The sequence below is a fragment of the Gymnoscopelus microlampas genome (assembly GCF_963454915.1).
Source record: "Gymnoscopelus microlampas genome assembly, chromosome: 9".
Lineage (NCBI taxonomy): Eukaryota > Metazoa > Chordata > Actinopteri > Myctophiformes > Myctophidae > Gymnoscopelus > Gymnoscopelus microlampas.
In genome coordinates, this window is record NC_139946.1 from 55,561,635 (window position 1) to 55,584,030 (window position 22,396).

Consider the following 22,396-nt stretch of genomic DNA (forward strand, 5'->3'; position numbering starts at 1 on the left):
AAGCAGAGACCCCTTAGCTGAGAGAGAGAGAGAGAGAGAGAGAGAGAGAGAGAGATGAAGCAGGGACCCCTTAGCTGAGAGAGAGAGATGAAGCAGGGACCCCTTAGTGAGAGAGCGATGAAGCAGGGACCCCTTAGCTGAGAGAGAGAGATGAAGCAGGGACCCCTTAGCTGAGAGAGAGATGAAGCAGGGACCCCTTAGCTGAGAGAGAGAGAGAGATGAAGCAGGGACCCCTTAGTGAGAGAGAGATGAAGCAGGGACCCCTTATGTTGGATTCATGTTAATGTGTATTTTCAGACATTTAACCACTTAAACCCTCAATACTCATTAAACTTGACCTCTGGCTCTGTACTTGGTCTTCTCTTTTTTCCCTGTACACCAAATATTTGCAGAAAATAGCCAAGCTCACAATGAGTCACAGCGGGACGCATTGTGAGCTTGTAGATCTGTTATTTTCAGCTAATGTTCCCCCCCAGAATAGAGATGCTAGGGTTCAAGTGGTTAATGTAAAAAAAAAACAAATCTTATCTAATCTAGGGGTCCTAGAATCTAGGTTGACTGTACTTAGTTACCTTCATGTTCTACATGACAGCAATATCTTGTTTTCTACTCAATTTCTGCGAAATATAATATATTTTAATTACAGACACGTCCAGTCTCAGAGAACCAATCAGGGTACCCCTGATGATGTGAACCTCCCACTAGAGCACGGTCAGTTTATTCATGACACTCACTTCTGACAACTTATTCTGACAAGGACATATATTTAGAACTCGAGCACTGCACAGTTGTCTGAGGCCCTATTGAAACTTCAATGATTATTATTATTATTTTCCCAATAAGGAATTGCGGGGCAATACGTACTCAAAAAGTTACGCAACTTTGCACACACATCACAAGTCACACATCACAAGTGGTGAAAAATGACGTATTTAAATCATCTAAAAAAAGGGGCATGGTCTAATGGCTCAAACGCTCCCCCTACACAATGTTGTGCTTGAAGCCCCACAATATGGTTTCACCTACATGTATAACATGTACAACAAAAACGTCTCTTGGAGCCATGACCTAAACCAAACAGGAAGTCGTCAATTTTGAATTTATAATGCTCTTTTTGTGCATTTCATGCCATTTTTAGTACACAAAAGACCTTAATGATAAAAAGCTACCAAAAGCTTGAGCTTTCGTAAAAATTGCGTGACCGTGGCGAAGAGTCACACTTCAACAACAAACAGGAAGTGAAAATAGCCGATCTACAATTCCTATTGGCTGGGCTTTAAACAGCTATAACTCCAGTTCCCAGCATGGCAAACTTCCCAAACTTAGACGGGCAATAGGGACAGGCTGCAATTGCTTAAGCCCCGCCCCCTCTGTGTTCATATTGGCTGGTCTTTAAACAGCCATAACTCCAGTTCCCAGCATGCTAAACTTCCCAAACTTAGACGGCCAAAAGGGACAGGCTGTAATTGCTTAAGCCCCGCCCCCTCTGTGTTCCTGTTGAGCAGCCTTGAAATGAATGGACAGGGATTTAACATTGTTCCTCTGGTTCATATAGCTTAATGAAAAGGCACGGCTCACTTCACACTGGGTGTGATTTATTTGTATGTAGCATAACTTTTCATCTGATTGCCATACAGACTTGTATCGTGGACAGATATGCAAGGGCCCGGTCATCGGTGCTTGCAGCTTTGATTTAAATTATTTATCTTAAACATTTTTTTTCTTACAATACTGTTTTCTCTTATCCTCTTTTCAATACAGTAGCAAACGACTGAAAACGTTTTTTTAAATACATTCTCTTAAAAATCGTTACATTCCTAATATTCATATTATGTATGTATACATATATACAGTATACATACGTAGACACAATATACACATATCCATGCATTAATAAAAGGGGGGAAATGGATGAGTTTCCATATCTCTGTGCAAGTTTAATACAAGAGGCAAAGCAGCTCCTAATCTCATCCACCTTCAGGCGCCCAGGCGGAGGTGGCCGGTGGTCCCAGTACCCCAGATTGCCAGCTGGTGTGGGAGAAGATGGCCACCCCAGAGGAGGAGGAGATATTGTTCTGTGGCCTGGGCACCAGAGAGAGCAACAGTGACAGAGACAAACCAGGCGACTTTGAGAGAGAGGTCCGCAAGGCCCACGAGGCCCTGGTACGCAGCATCACAAATGTATCACATTTTAGTAAGAAATAATAACTTTATTTTATGTAGCACTTTTCAAAACTGTTACAAAGTGCTGCACACAGTAAGTGACGTGAATGACCAGGTACAATACAACTATTAAAAAGTCCAATCAAATGTGTATCCGAAAGAAAACACATGCAAAGGAAATGCAACACATGCTGGTAAGCCATTGAATTGGAACTTAATTGTTTCAGGATGCCAAGCTACAAATGGAAGCTGCTGCATCTTCCAGCAGCACAACCGAAGCTTCACAAGACCCGACCGCTGTCCAGGATGGTACAGAGGACCAGGCCCCTATGCTGGAGGTTAGAGAGGACCAGGCCCCTCTGCTGGAGGTTAGAGAGGAAACTCCAGAACCACAGACCGTGGTCCAGGAGACCCTAGAAGAGCAGGCTCGAAGGCAAGAGACTGTAAAACCACAGGCCTTCGAGACTGAACCAGAATCTTCCACTGAGACCCAGAGGGTGGCCGCTCCCATACACCTGTCGACAAAAAAGACCTCGGAACCAGACTGCACTACCACTGCTACTGAAGGTATTATAGTACACTACTACTGCTGCTAGTCATAGTTATATACATAGTACACTAGCCTACCCCCTGTCCTTTTATGGCAGAAGTGACATTGCAAAGATAATTTTGCAAAAGATAATATTGATTAATATTGATAATATTAATTATTAGGGCGTGAGCACTGTACAGTGCAAAGCCTTGTTGAACCTGCAATGAGTATTATTATTTTCCCGATGATGAATCGCATTTTTAAGGGGCAATACGTACTTAAAAAGTTGCGCAACTTTGCACACAAATCACAAGTGGCAAAAAATGTATGAAAATTGCCACACACCGGTATCATGTCCCGACTTATAAAAAAGTCTCTTGGAGCCATAACCTAAACCCAACAGGAAGTCGGCCATTTTTTCACAGGTTGTATCATAACAAACTCCTCCTAGGCGGATTGTCGGATCCGCCTAAAATTCGCATAGTGTACACAAAAGACCTTAACCTGCGTGACCAAGGTGAAGCATCAAAATTCAACGCCAAACAGGAAGTTAAAATAGCCGCTCTACAATTCCTATTGGCTGGGCTTTAAACAGCCATAACTCCAGTTCCAGCATCGAAGACCTACGAAACTTGATAGGTGCACTTAGACTGCCAATAGGGACACGTTGAAATGTATCAGGCCCCACCCCTCTGTGTTACTATTGGCTGGGTTCTAAACAGCCATAAGTCCAGTTTGTCACCTTGATAAAATAATGGCCTATGTCATTTTTTCAAGTTTTTCAGAAAACAGAAAAAGAAACTGAACCAAAACAGACTATATGATATGTCTTAATAATTTCACCCAAAACGTTCATAACAATATTTGATTGACATACAAATAAAGCTGTCTGTCAATTATGTAACATAAGAGGAATAAATGCCAATTTGTGTTTTGACTTAGGCAATTGAAAACCTGATTTAGGCCACATTATTTCTGGAGTAAGCTCCTTGTAACTCCAAGGCAAGGAATCAAAAATAATTTCTCCATTGACAAGACATTGATAATTGAAAATATGCTCCTCAGTGACTTACATTGTACAGAGAAGAGGCTCAGGAGAGGCTCTATTAGCCCATAAACAAACACAAACAAAGCTGATTCTGACAATATAGAACATCACCAAACCCAGTACTGTTTTTTTATATAAAAATGTCAACCTCCTATTGGTTTGACTATTTGAAGATCAGGATCTGTGGATATATACTATACTGTCAGAATCAGCATGCGTTTAAAGTGACTTTGAGAGCTGTTTCACCCGTACAATGTAAGTCAATGAGGAGCATATTTTGAATGATCAATTTATAGTCAATGGAGAAAATATTTTTTTATTTCTTGCCCACCTTTTATCATGGCAAGGTAACTACACAACACAAACCTCTACCAAAGTGGTATTGAACTTTAATAATGTGGGATATTGACGCCACATCGTTCAAAAAACACATACATACCTGTATGTTCTTAACACATTAACTATATTATTTAATTAAATATTTTCACCCACATTTTTTTTTTTATCAGAGCTTGTTTTTCTCCAAATTCTATCATTGGAGCGGACGGAAGTGACGTCTTTTGGGATGACGTCACCTCCGTCGATTCCTTCTATCAGAGTGAATGGATCATTCTTAAGTTGCGTTAGAGCGCCCTCTAACACAAATAAAATGTTAATTGGTAAAGAAAAAGATTGATAATACAACGTATTTATTTGTATTTAATTTACAGATCCGTTTGAAGTTTAAAGTATCTGAAAATGGGAATACTTAAGTGAAAAAGTTGTGGTTTCATCCTCTGCCGTTCTTTTCCTCCTTTTTTCTACTACGTACATGTAATAGTTATTTTTTGTATTTGTTCATGATATGTTTATTGTGTTATTTTTTGCTATGTTGATGAATTGAATACCTAGGACCTCAATGGAAACAAGTCCTTTGGACTTTCTTGTGCTATCCTTTTAGACTTATTTTGTTGGACTGTGCTGTTTTTTCACTTTCGGTCTAATAAAGTATTCAATCAATCAATCAATCAATCAATCAATCAATCAATCAATCAGTTGATGGAAAGTTCTCCACAAATATTGATTGATTGTATATTTTATTGCTGATTTTGTTTCTTTTTCTTAGTTTTTTACAGTACAGGTACATTGCATTACATTACAGTCATTTAGCAGACGCGTTCATCCAAAGCGACTTACAACTAGAAAAAGTGCTCCTCGGAGCACAGGTCAGGTAGGTTATTGTGGCCTCCTGGTGGCGCTATAATAGGCCAATGTGAAAAGGGTGCCATTTCTTCTTAGGCCTTGCACGACAATCAGACACTGCATTCATGATTTGGGGCATTTTGTGCAAAACATTTGTTGCTAAATTAGACCTGCTGGTGGCGCTATAACAGGCCAATTTTAAAAGGGTGACATTTGCTCCTCAACATAGTGAGAATGTGCGTACAAAGTTTGACCGCAATCGGACGCTGCATCATGATTTGCGGCATTTTGTTCAAAACAAGCCACTACTGCAAACTTTAAATGTCAATCTTAGCCAATTAGGATGGAATATGAAAAATCACACACATCCGTCTTGATCACATGACTATAGAGATCATGTGTACAGATGTGCGTGAAATTTGGATAAAATTGGAAGGAGTAATATAAAAAAATGGTTTTACATAAGTCGGCCTCCTGGTGGCGCTATAAAAGGCAGATGTGAAAAAAGCAGGGCAAATGTTTTTCCTTGACCTCTAGGGAGTGTGCTTACAAAGTTTTACACAGATCGGTGCAGTTATAGGTAAAAACACAAATCGGCCTGTTATAGCGCCACCATGAGGCTGATTTGAAAATGTTCAAGTGGCATTTCTTCCTGGGCATAGTGGAAATATGCGTGGAAAATGTCAAGGAAATTGCATGCTGTGCGTCAAAATTGAGAACTCCTAGAAACTTTGGAAGACATTTTTAGCCAATCAGGATGGAATATGAAAAATGTGAAAGACCCGTTTCGTTTAATGACTATAGAGATACTGTGTACCGATTTGCAGGATTTTTGGACAAAATCTGTAGGAGTACTGTCAAAAAATATGTTTTGCACAAATCAGCCTCCTGATGGCGCTATAAAATGCCCATGTGAAAAATTTGGGGCACAGTTTTCTGCTGTGGCATCCACGGAATATGTGTGCACAGTTTCACCGCGAGCAAGCCAACGGTGCCGGAGATTAGCTGTACACAGACAGAATGACGGACACACGGACGGACACACGGACGGACGGACCGGGGGTAAAACATACTCTCTCGCCATGCCTTTCGGCCTGGCGGAGACAATAAGTGCATTCAACTACTAATCACCACAAGTATTAAGTGCATTCTTCTCTAAAGCAAGCAACTAAGAGTATACCTAGTAAGAGGTAAAAGTGCAATATATCAGCTACCTACTTTCTTAAACAGATGAGCATAGCCGCGGGAAGACCTTTTAGGTTGAGGGTGCGGTATGCGCACCCGTGCACGGGCGTGCGCAAAATGTTTGTGCGGTTCTGGGCGGATTGGGTTAATTTTTGTGCGGATCTGGGTGGATTGGGTTTTTTTTTCCCACAGTTTTTGGTTTCTTTATTTCGGTTTTAGGGTTAGGATTAGGGTTAGGTTAGAGTTATCTCTCCACGGACAAAAAAACAACAACACTTCAGCGCACCTGGGGGGAGGGGGGGCGGCCGCACCCCCCGCACCCCTACTTCCCGCGGTACTGCAGATGAGACAAATGGGAAAATCAAATGAGGAAGAGCTAAAACAAATAAGTGTATGGAATAAACAAGATACAATAAAACAAGAGCTCGTACAACTAATTGACAACAAATGTTTCCTGAAGGGGTGGGTTTTCAGCCTGCGGTGAAAGATGGGCAGTGACTCTGCTGTCCTGACATCAGTGGGGAGTTCATTCCACCACTGTGGGGCCAGAACAGAAAAAAAACTGTGACCGTGTAGATCGGCCAGAAGGACCACTGAGCGACGAGGCAACCAGTTGCCCCGAGGCGGCAGACCGAAAGTGGTCGGGCAGGGGTGTAAGCCTCGACCATAGGCTGGAGGTAAGAAGGAGCCGTTCCTTTCACTGCCCTATAGGCTAGCACCAGGGTGTTGAACTGGATGCGAGCCGCTACGGGGAGCCAGTGTAGAGAACGGAGAAAACTGTACTACTGTAGAGAACGGAGAAAACTTTACCTCTGTACCACAAGGTACAGTAGTACAATGAGGTAAAAACGATGTGACACACCCTTAAGACAGTTTAAATGTATTGAAACTGAACAAGGCTTTATTTATCCTGCAGATCATCCGGGCGCCGGTCAGAGTCAGACGCTGCAGTCCGTGCGGAGGGAGTTCGTCAAACGAGTGACGGAGCCGGTGATCCATGGTCTGCTGGACAAACTGTTGGACGAGGGAGTTCTCAACGATGAAGAGTTAAGCTGGATCAAAACGGAGAGATGCAGAGAGGACAGAGCACGGCAGTTAATCGACATGGTGCGAAAGAAGGGAGAGAAAGCATCGTCGGTGATGATCGATGCACTTCGTGAAGACGATCGCCACCTTTGTCAACTTCTGCTGAATTTGGCTTTCTCAAAATCTGCCAACCCGACATCCCCAGCTGATCAACACACCAACTGACATCTACAGTATCTATAAACCAGAGCCGTTTATTAGAGAGTTACGCCAACCCGGGGGCAGAAAACAGAGCCGGTCACATGGTTCATGTAAACTTGAAATAGTGACAAACGCTCATAGACTCCAGAGCATTCCGTAAACTTCCGGTTCAGGGCTTTGTCACTATTCGCCAATAGAAGGCTGGCTATGTAGAAGACCTGGCCTGATGAAGTGAATAGGGAATAGCAGTGGCGGACATTTTCTGGTTCCACTTCAAAATAGTCGAAGTGGAACCAGAAAACGGCCACCACTGCTATGCCCTATTTCTTCTGTGTGTCCCTTTTATGCCCATATATGGAGATGCCTGAATGTCATTAATGTCACATCAAAGTGCTGACATGATGGACTGGCCTCTACTATGATAATGGATGGTAAAAGCCCCATATTCAAAATGTACTTGAGTAAAAAGTACAAAGGTATCGGCATCAAAATGTACTCAAAGTACCAAAAGCAAAAGTACTCATTATGCAGAATGTCCCGTTTCACATATTCAAAATGTATAAAAAATATTTCGAATCTTTTAGATGTGTCGCATCGCCACGCACTGTTAGCTTGTAGATCTGCTATTTTCAAATGGCTGAAATGTATATAAGGCTGAAGTGGTTAATGTATGTTTTATAATAATAATCCAAATCTACAAAGTAACTAAGTGTTCATATAATTGCAGTGGAGTAAAACGTATAATATTGTCCTCTGAGATGCAGTGGGGTAGAAGTAAAAGTACTGAAAATTGGAAAAATACTCCAGTAATGTAAACATACCTAAAAATTGTCCTCAAGTACAGTACTTGAGTAAATGTACTTAGTTACTTTACACCACTGGTTGAAATATAATCAGGCTTAGTAAAACACCTTGGTAGTACACCCCCCCCCCCCCCCCACCGCCCCTGCCTTTTCTGTAAATATACCTTATGATGTTACTGAGCTTTGATCATTTATTATGGCTTTTACTGAGAGATTACTGGTGTGTGTGTGTGTGTGTGTGTGTGTGTGTGTGTGTGTGTGTGTGTGTGTGTGTGTGTGTGTGCGTGTGCGTGTGCGTGTGCGCGTGTGTGTGTGTGCGTTGCATTTTCCTGTGTAGCCTACATAATAGTGCTTGTATGGGTTGTTGACATGTGTTATTGTGTTATTGTTTATGCTACGTTAGGGCTTTCACCAACTAGTCGACTAGTCGACTAGTATAACCACTAGTCGACCTTGTTGGTACTAGTCGAATAGTTGAAAAAAGAAAACGTTTTTTTTTTAAATTATTGTTATTTTTTATTTGTTTTAATGCCATATTAATGGCCCATCTTACTATTATCCTCCTGACTTTATTTTGTATCAAAAGGGGTGTCAAAAGTATGCCCAATAAAAGCCTATTATTGGGCAATGGGGATCCTTGGAGACACTGCTGTGGTGCTGTGCTGCTGTGCCAGAAGCGCTTCCCTTAAAACGCCATAAAAATAAGGGCAGGAGGATAATAATAATAGTAATAGTAGTAGGATGGCATTAAAACAATGCCACCCAAAAAAAAAAAAAATCTCTCTATATATATATATATATATATATATATATATATATATTTTTTTTGTAATGTAAATTTCGACTAGTCGACTACCACTGGGTCAAATTAGTCGACCTGTAAAAATCTCTAGTCGTGAAAGCCCTATGCTACGTTGATGAATTGAATACAATTGGACCAAAACAACTCCCCAGGTCAGTTTAGTGTTTCCTTTTATCCTTAATGTCTGACTGTAGCTTTGTGCTGTTGACATTTCTGACTAGTAAAGTATTCAATACATTCATCAATATATCTTATTTGATCATTTGTTTAGTTTTTTTTATGTCATTACATCCAGTATTATTGCTTTTTTAAAATCTCTTTCTTGTTGTATTGTTGTGTAAAAGTCTAAGCCTAGCCATAATAGCTACATATTTAGTTTTTTTGTTTTCAAACTGTTTATATGATGTTTTGCATAGTAGTGTATATTTGTCTGTCTTTAATGTGTCTATGAATTGAGTACAAAGGACCACAATGGAAACAAGCCATAGTGCTTTCTTGGGTTTAAAATACTCTTAACCGACCTTGTATTGAACTGTACTTTCATGTGCTTCTGTAGCAAACTGCTAATAAAGTATTCAATCAAAAGTATTCAATCAATTACATTATTGTGTGTGGTTCATGCTGTATAGGCTACCTATAAGAGACTAATAAATCATATTCATTCTTGATTTTATGTTTTTATGTAAACTTCCCTGAAATTGTAATACTTTATTTATTTAATAATAATATATTTTTATTAGGGAATTCAGTTTAGGGACAGGTGCATAATATATGCATGAACAGTTATATTTATATCCTCTTTTTTCTTCTTTTTTTTTTTTTTTTACCCAGAATCGTCTGGGTAAAACAAAAATAGAAAGAGAAAAATAAATATATATGTAGAATATTAAGTACATTTTCATACCAATACATTGGTCATTTTAATCAAGTACATTTTGAATTACAGACTTTTACTTGTAACAGAGTATTTCTCCTTTGCATATTTGCTTTTCCACCACTGCTTAAGCCCCCCCCCCCCCCCCTTTAGGACCTACTATCCACACTATTATTAAATACATACTTTTTCTCTTTCTTTTTTTTGTCCAAACTTACTAAAGCTTGTAGTATTTCTTTTTGTGTGTGTAACACTTTTTTTCTCCAAGAATATGACTGATTTAAGTGGAATTTATATTTATGCAGTATTTATATTATACACTTTTTATGTGTTTTATAAATAAAGCACTTTTAAACTGAATATGATGGCCAATGTTGATGATAATAAAAAATAAAATCCGTGTTTTGTCCAGCATGAAACTTTGCACACATACTCTCAGTAGGCCAAGGATGATTTTTTATTTATTTTTATCGGCCAAATCACATTTTGGCCCAGTTAGTATAATTTTAGATCGTAAACAATACCCTTGTATTGTTTAATCTCAACGCATTCACTGACAGGTATCAATGAATTAATTCATCTGCCACTGCCAGCGTTTTTACCTTATTTCAGTCAGACAACGCTTGGATTGGATTAGAATATATATTCATTGAGCAAGCTTGAGCATGGATATAGAAAGCATATATGCAGCATAGTTTGGCGTCAGGGCTCTGAATCCATTCACTCCCTGTAAGCATAACATTTTAATAAATGTTACATGCCAAATAGCATTTACAGGGAATGAATAAAGACCCCCAAAACAGCAAGAACCCCCAGAACCGCCTGGGAACACTGAGCCTGACTTCAGACCAACCATCTGTGAGAATGGTGGAGGTCCATAAACTGTGTGTTCAACAGATCATGACGTAATGTCCGAGTTCCTCAGCATTTGATTGTTATGCTAAACTAAACAAATGCAAGCATGCATCCATGTGTTCAACAGGCCTGATGAATCCAGTAACCTGTTGATTCCTGAACCCAGGAGTCCTAGACGGTATCCTAAAGCGGTGTCCACTGCTGTGCCGCACCACTAGTAGGATTCGAAAAGGACATTCTATTTCTTTTATTTTCTTTTTTAAAGAAATCTGATAATATATATATATATATATATATATATATATATATATATATATATATATATATATATATATATATATATATATATATATATATATGAGGTCATCCTATGATGAATGATAACTATTGTTTATCATCCATGATAAATAAAGTGTAATAACTATGTGTGTAAAGCCATTCTATCTTTACTTTAAAATATTGCAGCAAGCAGCATTTATTGAATTAGCAGATTGAACAGCGTGAGCACTCATACTCATGAGCTTTTAGCCTGCAGAATGTCATCCTTATTAACCAATATCTACGTAAGCTCCTGAGGACCATCGCACCAGAGATTTAAGAGAAGCAGAAGGACCAGCAGCGCTGCAGATGTAGCTGCACCAAGCGGAGGATGGAGAAAGCCCGCAGCTTGAGCAGATCTCTCGCAGCTTTGCAGTGAACCAGGTTCAAGTTCAAGGCCTACAGATGGAGAGACAAACACAATGTTATTGCAATTCTATATTAGCCCGGCCATCCTATAACCAATTTAACCCATTTTGGGTTCCTGTTGCCATTTACCGTATAGCAACATGCATTTTATATCTTTGAATAACTATTTGAAGTTTATCAGAACTTAGGTCAGGATTTAGAAGGCGATTTTAGAATCGGCCTCAGTCTAAATGGGTTAAGCACCATGTGGCAGCATACTAGCAATTAGCATCATAGTAGTTGATGCAGAATGAATACGGTATACACGCTTAAATGTATAGCTTGCAGAGCTTGACGCAGATTATTAGACATGTGAATAACACTAACTAATGCCGATATCCCTCTCCATCCATAGCCTAATAGATTTAGCACGAAATGCCATCTGTTGCAATCTGCCCAAACAGAGCCAGACGCCAGAGGGTTGGCATAATTGATTTAGCAGCGAGGCTAGGCAGCTCAGTAGATGATGCAGCATAGGTGCCGAGAAGACATTGAGAAGCCCACATCTCAAGCAGCTCTCTCACGCTGCTTTGAGAGCTCACAGTGCCGCCAAGAGTGTAGGTTGCTCAACCTGGAATCTAGAACCAGAAGCAGAATTATTCTTGCAATTACCATGGTAAACCTGGACGAGATGACGCCGTTATAGACCGCTGGGACAGGAATTTACTTCCTGAAGCCACTCACACATCCACAGTGAATCGTGCATGCTTCACTGTGGATGTGTGGGGACGCTTGCTGCACGCCAATGTGCGAGTGTGGCCTCAAACCTGACACAGTCAGTCGCACACCGCAAGCTGCTGGTTGCGCTGCAACACTCGTCACCAGTGATGAATACACCGTGATGTGGTGCCAAATATGCCGTGAGCATCCTAATCTGGCGGATAAAGCAGCGCCTTTTATACGGGGACAAAGACTTTCCGTCACCCAGCTTTTGATAAGCATGAGAAAAGCAAAGAGCCCATCAACATAGTGCAACTATTGATAACAGGAGCAGCCAGGATCGGAGTCCCTCTTTTATCCATCCTGCGAGATGTTGCGGCATTTTTTTTTATTTATTCTTTTATAAACCTAAGACCGGTTACCACAAAACAGTCACAATCAGAGACCTCAAAAATTATAAGAGTGAGGACTTAGATCACAGACTGGAGGAACAGGATTGGTCCGACGTTCTAAACAGCACACAGGTAGACGAATCCTGGCTTAGTTTCAAAACCAAATTCATTCAAATTTTGGACAGTGTGGCTCCCATGAAAACCATCAGGGTCAAAACCCGCTCGGTACCATGGATGAATTCGGACATCCTTACTGCCATGAAAGTCAGAGACAAAAAGTGTTCTGAGCTTCATAAAAGTAGGATCAAACTAGCCAAATGTTTTAACAAAGGTCTCGAATCCCACGTAGCTAAACTTGAAAAGGAAAAAAAAAAAGCTAAGAAACAAGGTAAATAGCATGCTCCTGTTAGCAGAAAAAAGCTACCTCGATGACAAGATTGAGGAAAATCAAAAAAAAACACGAGAGCTTTGGAAGCTACTCAAGAACCTCCTAGGCTGCAGCAAAAAATTGAAAACCAGGCTTTCAAACTTAAGCCTCAAGGTGAATGACCCCTCATTTCATCCAAACACGAAGTGAGTAAAATCCTCAACATATTCTTCACGACCGTAGCCTCAGATTTGGTTGAAAAACTTCCTCCACACTCTGGGAGATATGGTGAGGAGTATGTTGTCTCATTTTACGAAAAACAGGGTGTTTGCAAAGATGACTTTAAACTCTCCCCTGTGAAAACAGAAGAGGTGTTTAAAAAATTGAGTGCTCTTCATCAACACAGAGCCACAGGCCTCGACAATATCCCCCCCAAATTTCTAAAAGACTCAGCCGCCTCCATTGCTCCAATCATTACCCACATATTAAACCTCTCCACCATACAGGGACAGGTCCCTAACGACTTCAAAAAAGCAAGGGTGACCCCTCTGTTCAAAAAAGGAAACCAATTAGACCCTGGCAACTACCGCCCTATTTGTATTCTAAGCTCCATCTTTAAAGCCATGGAAAAAATAGTCTATGAACAGGTCGACAAGTATCTTGCCGAGAAAAATCTAATCTACAAATTCCAATCTGGCTTCAGAACAAACCACTCCACTGACACATGCCTTCTCTATTTGAACGACTCTATCAAACAAGAGATCGAAAAGGGCAAATATTGCGGCATGGTCATGCTGGACCTCCAGAAGGCTTTTGACACCGTCAATCACCCAATTATGATCAATAAGCTCAAAGCAATAGGTTTTGATGACACGTCAGTGAACTGGATGAGATCCTACCTGGAAGGGAGGGAGCAAGTGGTGGAAGTAAACGGCACCCAGTCCCCCCCCCCTCCCAGTGACTTGTGGTGTTCCCCAAGGAAGTATACTAGGACCCTTACTGTTCCTGATATATGTGAATGACATGTCGTCAGCCTGCGACTGCAACCTGTTCCTGTTCGCAGATGACTCGGCCCTGCTAGTCTCGGACAGGGACAGGCTGCAGGTTGAGAAAACTCTCAGCTCTGAACTCAACAAGATCTGCATCTGGCTCTCCGACAACAAGCTCTCATTACACCTGGGCAAAACGGAATGCATCCTCTTTGGGTCCACTCCTAACCTCAGAAAGGCAGAGAGCTTCACGATCAAAGCGGGTGATGATATCATCAAAAGAAAAAACGAAATTATCTACCTGGGCTCTATCTTGGAGGCTGACCTCTCTGGTGACAAAAATGCTGAAAAAACGATCAAAACGGTACACAAAAAAAACACGCTATTTGCGGAGTATTGATCGTAAAGTCAGTAAGAAGACTCTGAAGACTCTTGCAGTGGCCCTCATACAAGGTCATTACGATTATGCATGTACTTCGTGGTATCACAACACCTCCAAGGCCTTAAAAACAAGGCTCCAAACATCCCAAAACAAACTTGTAAGGCTACTTCTTGGCCTCAATTACAAAACCCATCTAACCCTTGATCATTTTGATAGGATTGGATGGCCTAGGGTTGCGGACAGAGTACAGCAACTTGCTATGGGCCTGGTCTTCAAGATATACCACAACATTGGGATCCCCCTGTATTTGTCAAAATACTTCCAAAATGTTAATGATGTCCATGATCACAATACCAGAGGCAGCTCCACAAACCTTGTCCAACCCTTTTTTGGCTCAACAAAGGGAAGTAACTCGTTCTCATGCTATTCATCAAAAATGTGGAACGCCCTACCAAAAGGAGTAAAGGAGTGTAAAACCCTACTCTCTTTCAAAACAGCCCTAAAGATACACCTTCAGGAGGCTGCAATTGGAAAATGGCCCCTGTCTAAGTCCTAACCTAACCTACCCCCCTACCCCCCCCCCCTCTCCTTCTCCTTTTGTACATATTTCTCACTCTTCATACCAGTAACCTGTAAACTGATTGTATGACATTCTATAGTAGTGTGTATATCTGTCTGTCTCTTATATGTCACCATGATTTGTGTGCATGGGGAACTCATTTGAAACAAGCTCAGTGCTTTTATGAGTCTTCCAGTTTAGTAGACCTTGTATTGTGAATTTGTACTTCCATGTACTGTTGTTCTCATGTCTTACTAAATAAAGTACATCAATCAATCAGGGATGGCTGTGAAACAATAACTAATTAAAATAATTAAACACTAATTAATTCATGTTTTCACATAAATGCCCAAGCGGGGATGGTACACATTTCTGCAACATTTTATTACAACCAAAAACATTGAAATAAAAATACAGTAGGGAAAGTAGCAGATCAATAAGCTCGCAACTCGTGTTGTGAGCTTGTAGATCTGCTATTGTTCTGATTTTTGGAATTTCTTAGATTTATTTTTGATATTAAATCATTTAGATTTTTCAGATTTGTTTTGTTTTGTTGTTAAATCTTTTGAAACAATAATTAAAGCAACATGTAGGAAACACTGTTTTGAACATCCATAAGTGGCCAAAAGGGAACATATTAAGATACAATATAATGGAGCATATTTCATATTTAGTGACCAAAACAATAACTAGAACATCATGACACGACTGTCAGAGTCAAAGTCATGAGCTTTAAAAAAAAAATCAAATCAAATAATAAAAAAATCAAGGAGAGTACAGATACTCAAACAAATGTCCTTTAAGTACAGTACTTAAGTAAAAGTACTCTGTTACTGTCCGCCACTGGTTATGTGTCAGTGTGTGCGTGTGCGTGTGCGTGTGCGTGTGCGTGTGCGTGTGCGTGTGTGTGTGTGTGTGTGTGTGTGTGTGTGTGTGTGTGTGTGCGTGCGTGCGTGCGTGCGTGCGTGCGTGCGTGCGTGCGTGCGTGCGTGCGTGCGTGCGTGCGTGCGTGCGTGTGTGTGTGTGTGTGTGTGTGTGTGTTCTCAGTGAGTGGTCGGTGCCGTTGAGCAGACGTATGGATGCTCATCAGACTCGGCTGAGCAGCTTCTGGGGCTCCAGGTCCGAGGGTTCTGAACCAGCACACAGGAGGAGGAGGAGGAGGAGGAGGAGGAGGAGGAGGAGGAGGAGGAGGAGGAGGAGGAGGAGGAGGAGGAGGAGGAGGAGGAGGTCCTGACATCTGGTCCAGGCTGATGGAGCTGGGAGAAGGTCAGAGGACGTCCGTCTGACCAGCCCCAACGTCCTGGACCTCCGGTTAGACCTGGAGAACCCAATGGAGAGAGAAGAGAGGTGAAGAGGTTAATGTGACTAATTGATTTAATCCAGAATAAAAAAGGTATATATAAATATAAGTATATAAAAGGTATATATATATATATATATATATATATATATATATATATATATATATATATATATATATATATACTTTCACTATAATACTAATAAATAATAATTTAGTTACTTAAGTAAAAGTATCAATACCACAATATAAAAACACTCTGTTACAAGTTAAACGCCCTGTGCTCAAAATGTTACTTGAGAAGAAGTAGGCTACAAAAGTATTGGCATTAAAATATACTTAAAGCACCAAAAGTAAGAGTAGGCTACTAACATGTTTGAAAATAACAGATCTACAAGCTCACAACGCCTATGTATCACAATAGCCTATGCATAAAATAGGGCTAAAGTGGTTAATGTATGTTTTATAATGTAATGGTAAAATGGTAAATGGTGCATTTATATAGCGCTTTTATCCAAAGCGCTTTTACATAGATTGTGCCATTACATTAACCCATTCACACACACATTCACACACCGATGGAGGAGGAAACCATGCAAGGCACCAACCTGCTCATCGGGAGCAATTAGGGGTTCAGTGTCTTGCTCAAGGACACTTCGGCACTAACTCTGCGGAGCCACACCTCAAAATCGTACTTAAGTACAGTACTTGAGTAAATGTACTTACTTACCACCTTACATACGTACATACGGATAAAATAGGGCTCAAGTACTTAGTAACGATTCATTGAACATAAAAGATTTTTTAAAGTATCAAAGAACATCTAGATAGAGCTTCTAGATGATTTGATTAAACGATAAATGTATGTATTTAATAATGACTTAGAAGAGAATATAGTTGCCGCCTCCTCGGTGTGACAGAATATCAGATGTTTCAGAAGGAGGGAGGTTCTCACCGATCCAGAACGGTTTCTTTCCCACAAACTTCCACATCCAGGCGGTGTCTCTGGTAGAATGAACACTGACCAGGTTACTGTCTGATCTGATGGACGCAAAACACAGCAGAGGCCAATAGAATCAGGGTTAAGACATGGCTTGGAGGGCATCGCAGGTACGGGTTAGTCAGTCCCAGAAATGATGCGCTGTGATTGGCCAGTAGTCACATTGATTGGCAGTTGTGCCTTGTGAGACTTCACAATGCCTATAGTGGCGAAAATAGTTACTTTAACCCTAACCTCACAAAAACTATGCCTAAACCAAACTTTAATCCTCTATAATAGGCACTAAAACTATAATAATGTGGCAAAATGATGCCTAATGTCACAAAATGATGTGAAGAAAAAACAGCGATGGGAACGGGATTGGATCTCAAGACATTTTGACTGAAAGTCTAAAAGTGACCTTCATTGGCTCCCAGTAAAACACAGAATCGATTTCAAAATACTCATCACCACCTACAAAGCCCTCAATAACCAGGCGCCCCGCTACCTCTCTGACCTCCTCCACCGCCATGCCCCCTCCCGCTCCCTCAGGTCTGGCGACGCAAACCTCCCTCAAAACCCACCTCTTTAGACTCGCTTTCCCTGCCTAACCCAAACCAAACCTCACTTTCTTCCTCTAAGTCTTAGCCTTTAGCCTTAGATTTTTAGCCTTTTCAATGTTTTCTTTTCTCCTAATAAAATTGCTTTTAAGCTGTTTTGTAAAGCGACATTGGGTACTAGAAAAGCACTATATAAGTCTGATGTATTATTGTTGTCTCCGCCAGGAGACTTTGTTTTCACTTTCTAAATATGACACACCGATTGGTCAAGCCTCACGTGACACGTGACAATACGGTGAAATACTGTGATCTGATTGGCTAGTGACGCATAGCGGCCTATAAATACATGGCGTCACTTTGAAAGTGTCTGCGCCACTTTCAAAGTGAGGTAAGACAGGAACCATCACTTCCTGTCTTACCTCATTTTGAGGTGACACTTATACAGACAGGACGGATAGGACATTTATACAGACAGGACGGATAGGACACTTACACAGACAGGACAGATAGGACACTTACACAGATAGGACACTTACATAGACAGGACAGATAGGACACTTACACAGACAGGACGGATAGGACACTTATATAGACAGGACAGATAGGACACTTACACAGACAGGACGGATAGGACACATATATAGACAGGACAGATAGGACACTTATACAGACAGGACGGATAGGACACTTATACAGACAGGACGGATAGGACACTTATACAGACAGGACGGATAGGACACTTATACAGACAGGACGGATAGGACAGTTATACAGACGGATAGGACACTGTGTCATGTTACTATGACACAGTAACATGTTCTATTTTTTGTAAGAATTAGAACATAAGAAGTAGAACATTCCCAACATTCCCAACACAAGTCTGCTGGCGGAGACTTGTGCTCCGAGGAGCACTTTTTCTTGTTACGGGGCCAGAGCTCAGCTCTGGACCTGTTTTATTATTCGCTTTATTCTGTCACTTTTCGCAGTTCTGGCTGAACCGCGCTGTCGCTTTTTACGAAACTCGGACATATGGTAGATGGTCATGAAAAACAATCAAGAAATAATTCTCACAATCTTTCGTCCAAAGGTGGCGCTATAGCACTCAATTGAAAATGGCAACTTTGAACAGGTACAACTCATGCCCTGTTTGACCTACAGCCATGAAACTTGGATACACATATGCATCTCCTCATGTTGAACAACTTTCACCCTCTGACTTTTGACCTCTGACCTTTAGATCTCCCACCATTTTGAATTATATGAAAAACAGTCATTGGCTCCTAACTTCTGCATTTTTTCACTTATGGAAAATCCGTTGGAAATTTTTGTAGGCAGTGGTCCAAAGTTCAAGTGTTAAACATTTCGTGCAGATTGCTCAAAAATCCCAGGAGGAGATAGATTTTAACTATTACAGTTTTATGAAAATGATTCATCTGTGCCTAAAACATACATGCAGACTCACATTTCTTTGAAACTTTGCAGAAATGTACAGGGTCATTCCAAATATCACTGAAACCAATCTTACTCCAATTGGCCAAAAGGGGGCGCTATAGCAATTTTTTGAAAAGGCAGACTTTAAACAGGCATAAGTCATGCCTCGTTTGGCCCAAAGTCGTGAAACTTGCTTACACATGTGCCTTGACTCATGAGGAACACACGTATCGATTTGACCATTAAGCTCCGCCCTTAGATTTTCCGCAATTTTGAGCAGTTTGAAAAATACTTGTTTTTGCCAGTTCTGGCTTAACCGTGCATACGCTTTTTACGAAACTCGGCCATATGGTAGATGCTCATGAAAAACTACCAAGAAATAATTCTCACACTCATTCGTCAAAGGGTGGCGCTATAGCACTCAATTGAAAGTGCCAACTTTGAACAGGTACAACTCATGCCCTGTTTGACCTACAAACATGAAACTTCGATACACACATGCGTCTCTTCATGCCCGACAACTTTTGTGGTCTGACTTTTGACCTCTGACCTTTAGATCGCCCACCATTTTGAATTATACGTAAAACAGTCATTGGCTCCTAACTTCTGCATTTTTTCACTTATGGAAAATCCGTTGGAAATTTTTTTAGGCAGTGGTCCAAAGTTCAAGTGTTAAACGTTTCGTGCAGATTGCTCAGAAATCCCAGGAGGAGATAGATTTTAACTATTACAGTTTTATGAAAATTATTCATCTGTGCCTAAAACATACATGCAGACTCACATTTCTTTGAAACTTTGCAGAAATGTACAGGGTCATTCCAAATATCACTGAAACCAATCTCACTCCAATTGGCCAAAAGGGGGCGCTATAGCAATTTTTTGAAAAGGCAGACTTTAAACAGGCATAAGTCATGCCTCGTTTGGCCGAAAGTCGTGAAACTTGCTTACACATGTGCCTTGACTCATGAGGAACACATCTATCGCTTTGACCAGTAAGCTCCGCCCTTAGATTGTCCGCAATTTTGAGCAGTTTGAAAAACACTTAAACCCAGGATTTTTCAGCTATTTGCGTGAAACTGTATCATCTGTGTGATCTCCTTTTTCACAGGTAGGCTACTTGTCTGTTGGGCCAATGGCGTCTCCCTTAAATGAATGCCTCACAATCTCAAGGTCGCCAGTTCAAGCCTCACTTGATGCAGACTTAATTTAAGTTGAATTGCAAACAACATGACTGTATCAATGAATACATGTGCAAATGGTAAAGATAACCTGAAATGCTTATTTGAGAGTACGTTTTTTCAACGTATGACATACTTTATCTGAAAATAGCTGATCTACAATCTCACAACTTTTCATGGTTTGTGAGCTTGTAGATCGGCTACTTTCACTAGTTTTGGTTCTGAGGAGATGTACAATTTCTTCATTGGTAAATGGTTTGTGAACGAGTGATCTTAGTGTTAGTGAAACAGGGGCTTGGTTCATGAAAGAAGGCAAGAGTTTATGATCTTCAACAGACAATATCAGCCTGGACAAAGCTATAGCACTATAGGTAGTGTTGCAGCCTATTAGTCTGAAGGTTGAGAGTTCGAATCCTGTTAATGGCAGTAGGTTGAGATATCCAATCAAACCATTATGTTTCCATCTCTCTCTCTCATCAATCTATTGTTTCCATGTCACTCTCTCTCTCTTCAATCTATTCCGTTTCCATGTCTCTCTCTCTCTCTATTTACTGGCCCCGTATTATCGCTGCTTGCAGCTATATTTATTATTATTATTAATAAAAGTTGTGACAGGCGGTAAGCGGTCCACGCGAGCGTTACCGCTCCGATCAGTGGTGATCGCGCCGCGATCATTGTTGTTTTTTCCTCCTGCGTGGTGCAGGGAAAACAAGTGCTCACCACAATCCAGCTCTTGCCGCCCGCGCGCGTTTGCACTAACGAGCACGAGCGTGAGAATTTCATGGGGCCGCGCCCGCTCGGCTCACCGCCCCTCAATCTCTCCGCGCGTCCCAAATAAATCGCCCACCTTGCATTGAAAATGAATTACAGAGGGGGCACGGTGGCGCAGTCGGTAGCGCTATCGCCTCACAGCAAGATGGTCCTGGGTTTGATTCCCGCCGGGGACGCTGTGGGCGCTGGGGGCGTGTCGTCTCCTCCGCGTCATCAACGCCCACACCCTAGGTGGGGTTGGCGAAAGGGCCTTTCTGTGTGGAGTTTGCATGTTCTCCCGTTTCTCCTAGGGTAGTTAATACCCTCACAAAAACATGCAGTAATCCTGGTCTCTATACCGCCTCCCCCATGACATTGACAGCCGGGGCGCCTGATGGAGGGGAAGGGAACTGGTTGGAATAACGTGTTCCTTCCACACGCTACGTACTACTGGGGAACCTCCCCCCTGTCAGGTGACAAGAAGGTCAGTTTGCTCTCATGCACTGAAGGAAGCGTGAGCTCGGCCCTGGCCTCCCTAGGCTGTGGGGGACTGGTGTAGGACTGGTGTAGGGCTGGTGTAGGGCTGGTGTAGTGCCCAGGATCACTTAGGAAATTGGCACCGGGTGAAAAAAAATGGGTTAAAAAATCGCAAGATAAAGATATAAAGAAAAAAAAAGAATATGAATTACAGAGGCGTGTCGGACGCTTCCCGTCTGAAACGACCGAGGCATCTGGCAGAATACGGGATTTAGAATTCCTCTACCGTAAAGGGACTTGGGTCAGATTTATATTATAAATCTGACCCAAGTCCCTTTATGGTAGAGGAATTGGCCAGTTCTTTCATTGCAACCAATCAGAAGAAGGTCGTGGGCGGTCCTTGGCACAACACTGCCGTCGATTGAAATCATGCGTAAAGGTCAGGTTATATAAAACTATGTAATGTTTTGCTTACAGCAGTGAACAGGCCCGCTGAGCGCTGCCCCAAGTGGCCACTCCTGGACCCTGCAGGTAGCAATGTCTCCTGTAGTGAGTCCAGCCGTCTGGACACAAACTGACCACTGACTGGACCGTCTAGAGAGAGAGAGAGAGAGAGAGAGAGAGAGAGAGACACACAGAGAGACAGAGAGAGAGAGACAGAGAGAGAGATTCTAGCTTGAAGATCTGCTACTTTTGATGCTTTTATGTGACGCTGTAGTATGATCAAGTAGGGCAGGGGTTTTCAACTGATTTTGACCCAGGGACCACCATCCTGACTAAGAGCAACCTGGAGACCACCACTATTGTGCGTGGTGGGTCCATCATAGACCCACCCCACACAATAGTGGTGGGGGGGTTCATGCACCACAGGGAGCTGGAGAAAAGAGCTATAATGTCAATATAATATCTAATAAAATACAGAGATGTTGTTTGAATATGATGGAATATGATTAAGGATTACTGTGATTATGGTAA

The 22,396-nt window shown here is 41.4% G+C and overlaps 1 protein-coding gene across 1 annotated transcript in view; it reads right to left on the minus strand.

Moving 5' to 3' along the window:
- Nucleotides 1-15,194: 15,194 nt before the first annotated feature.
- frem1b (Fras1 related extracellular matrix 1b) overlaps nt 15,195-22,396 on the minus strand; it is a gene marked incomplete at its 5' end in the record, with an annotated part of 88,100 nt that continues 80,898 nt past the window's right edge. The window contains 3 exons of the mRNA XM_084066253.1: nt 15,195-16,064; nt 17,002-17,087; nt 21,897-22,015. Of these exons, the coding sequence (XP_083922379.1) occupies nt 15,790-16,064; nt 17,002-17,087; nt 21,897-22,015 (480 nt within the window). The 3' untranslated portion in view covers nt 15,195-15,789. The remainder of the gene's footprint in view (nt 16,065-17,001; nt 17,088-21,896; nt 22,016-22,396) is intronic.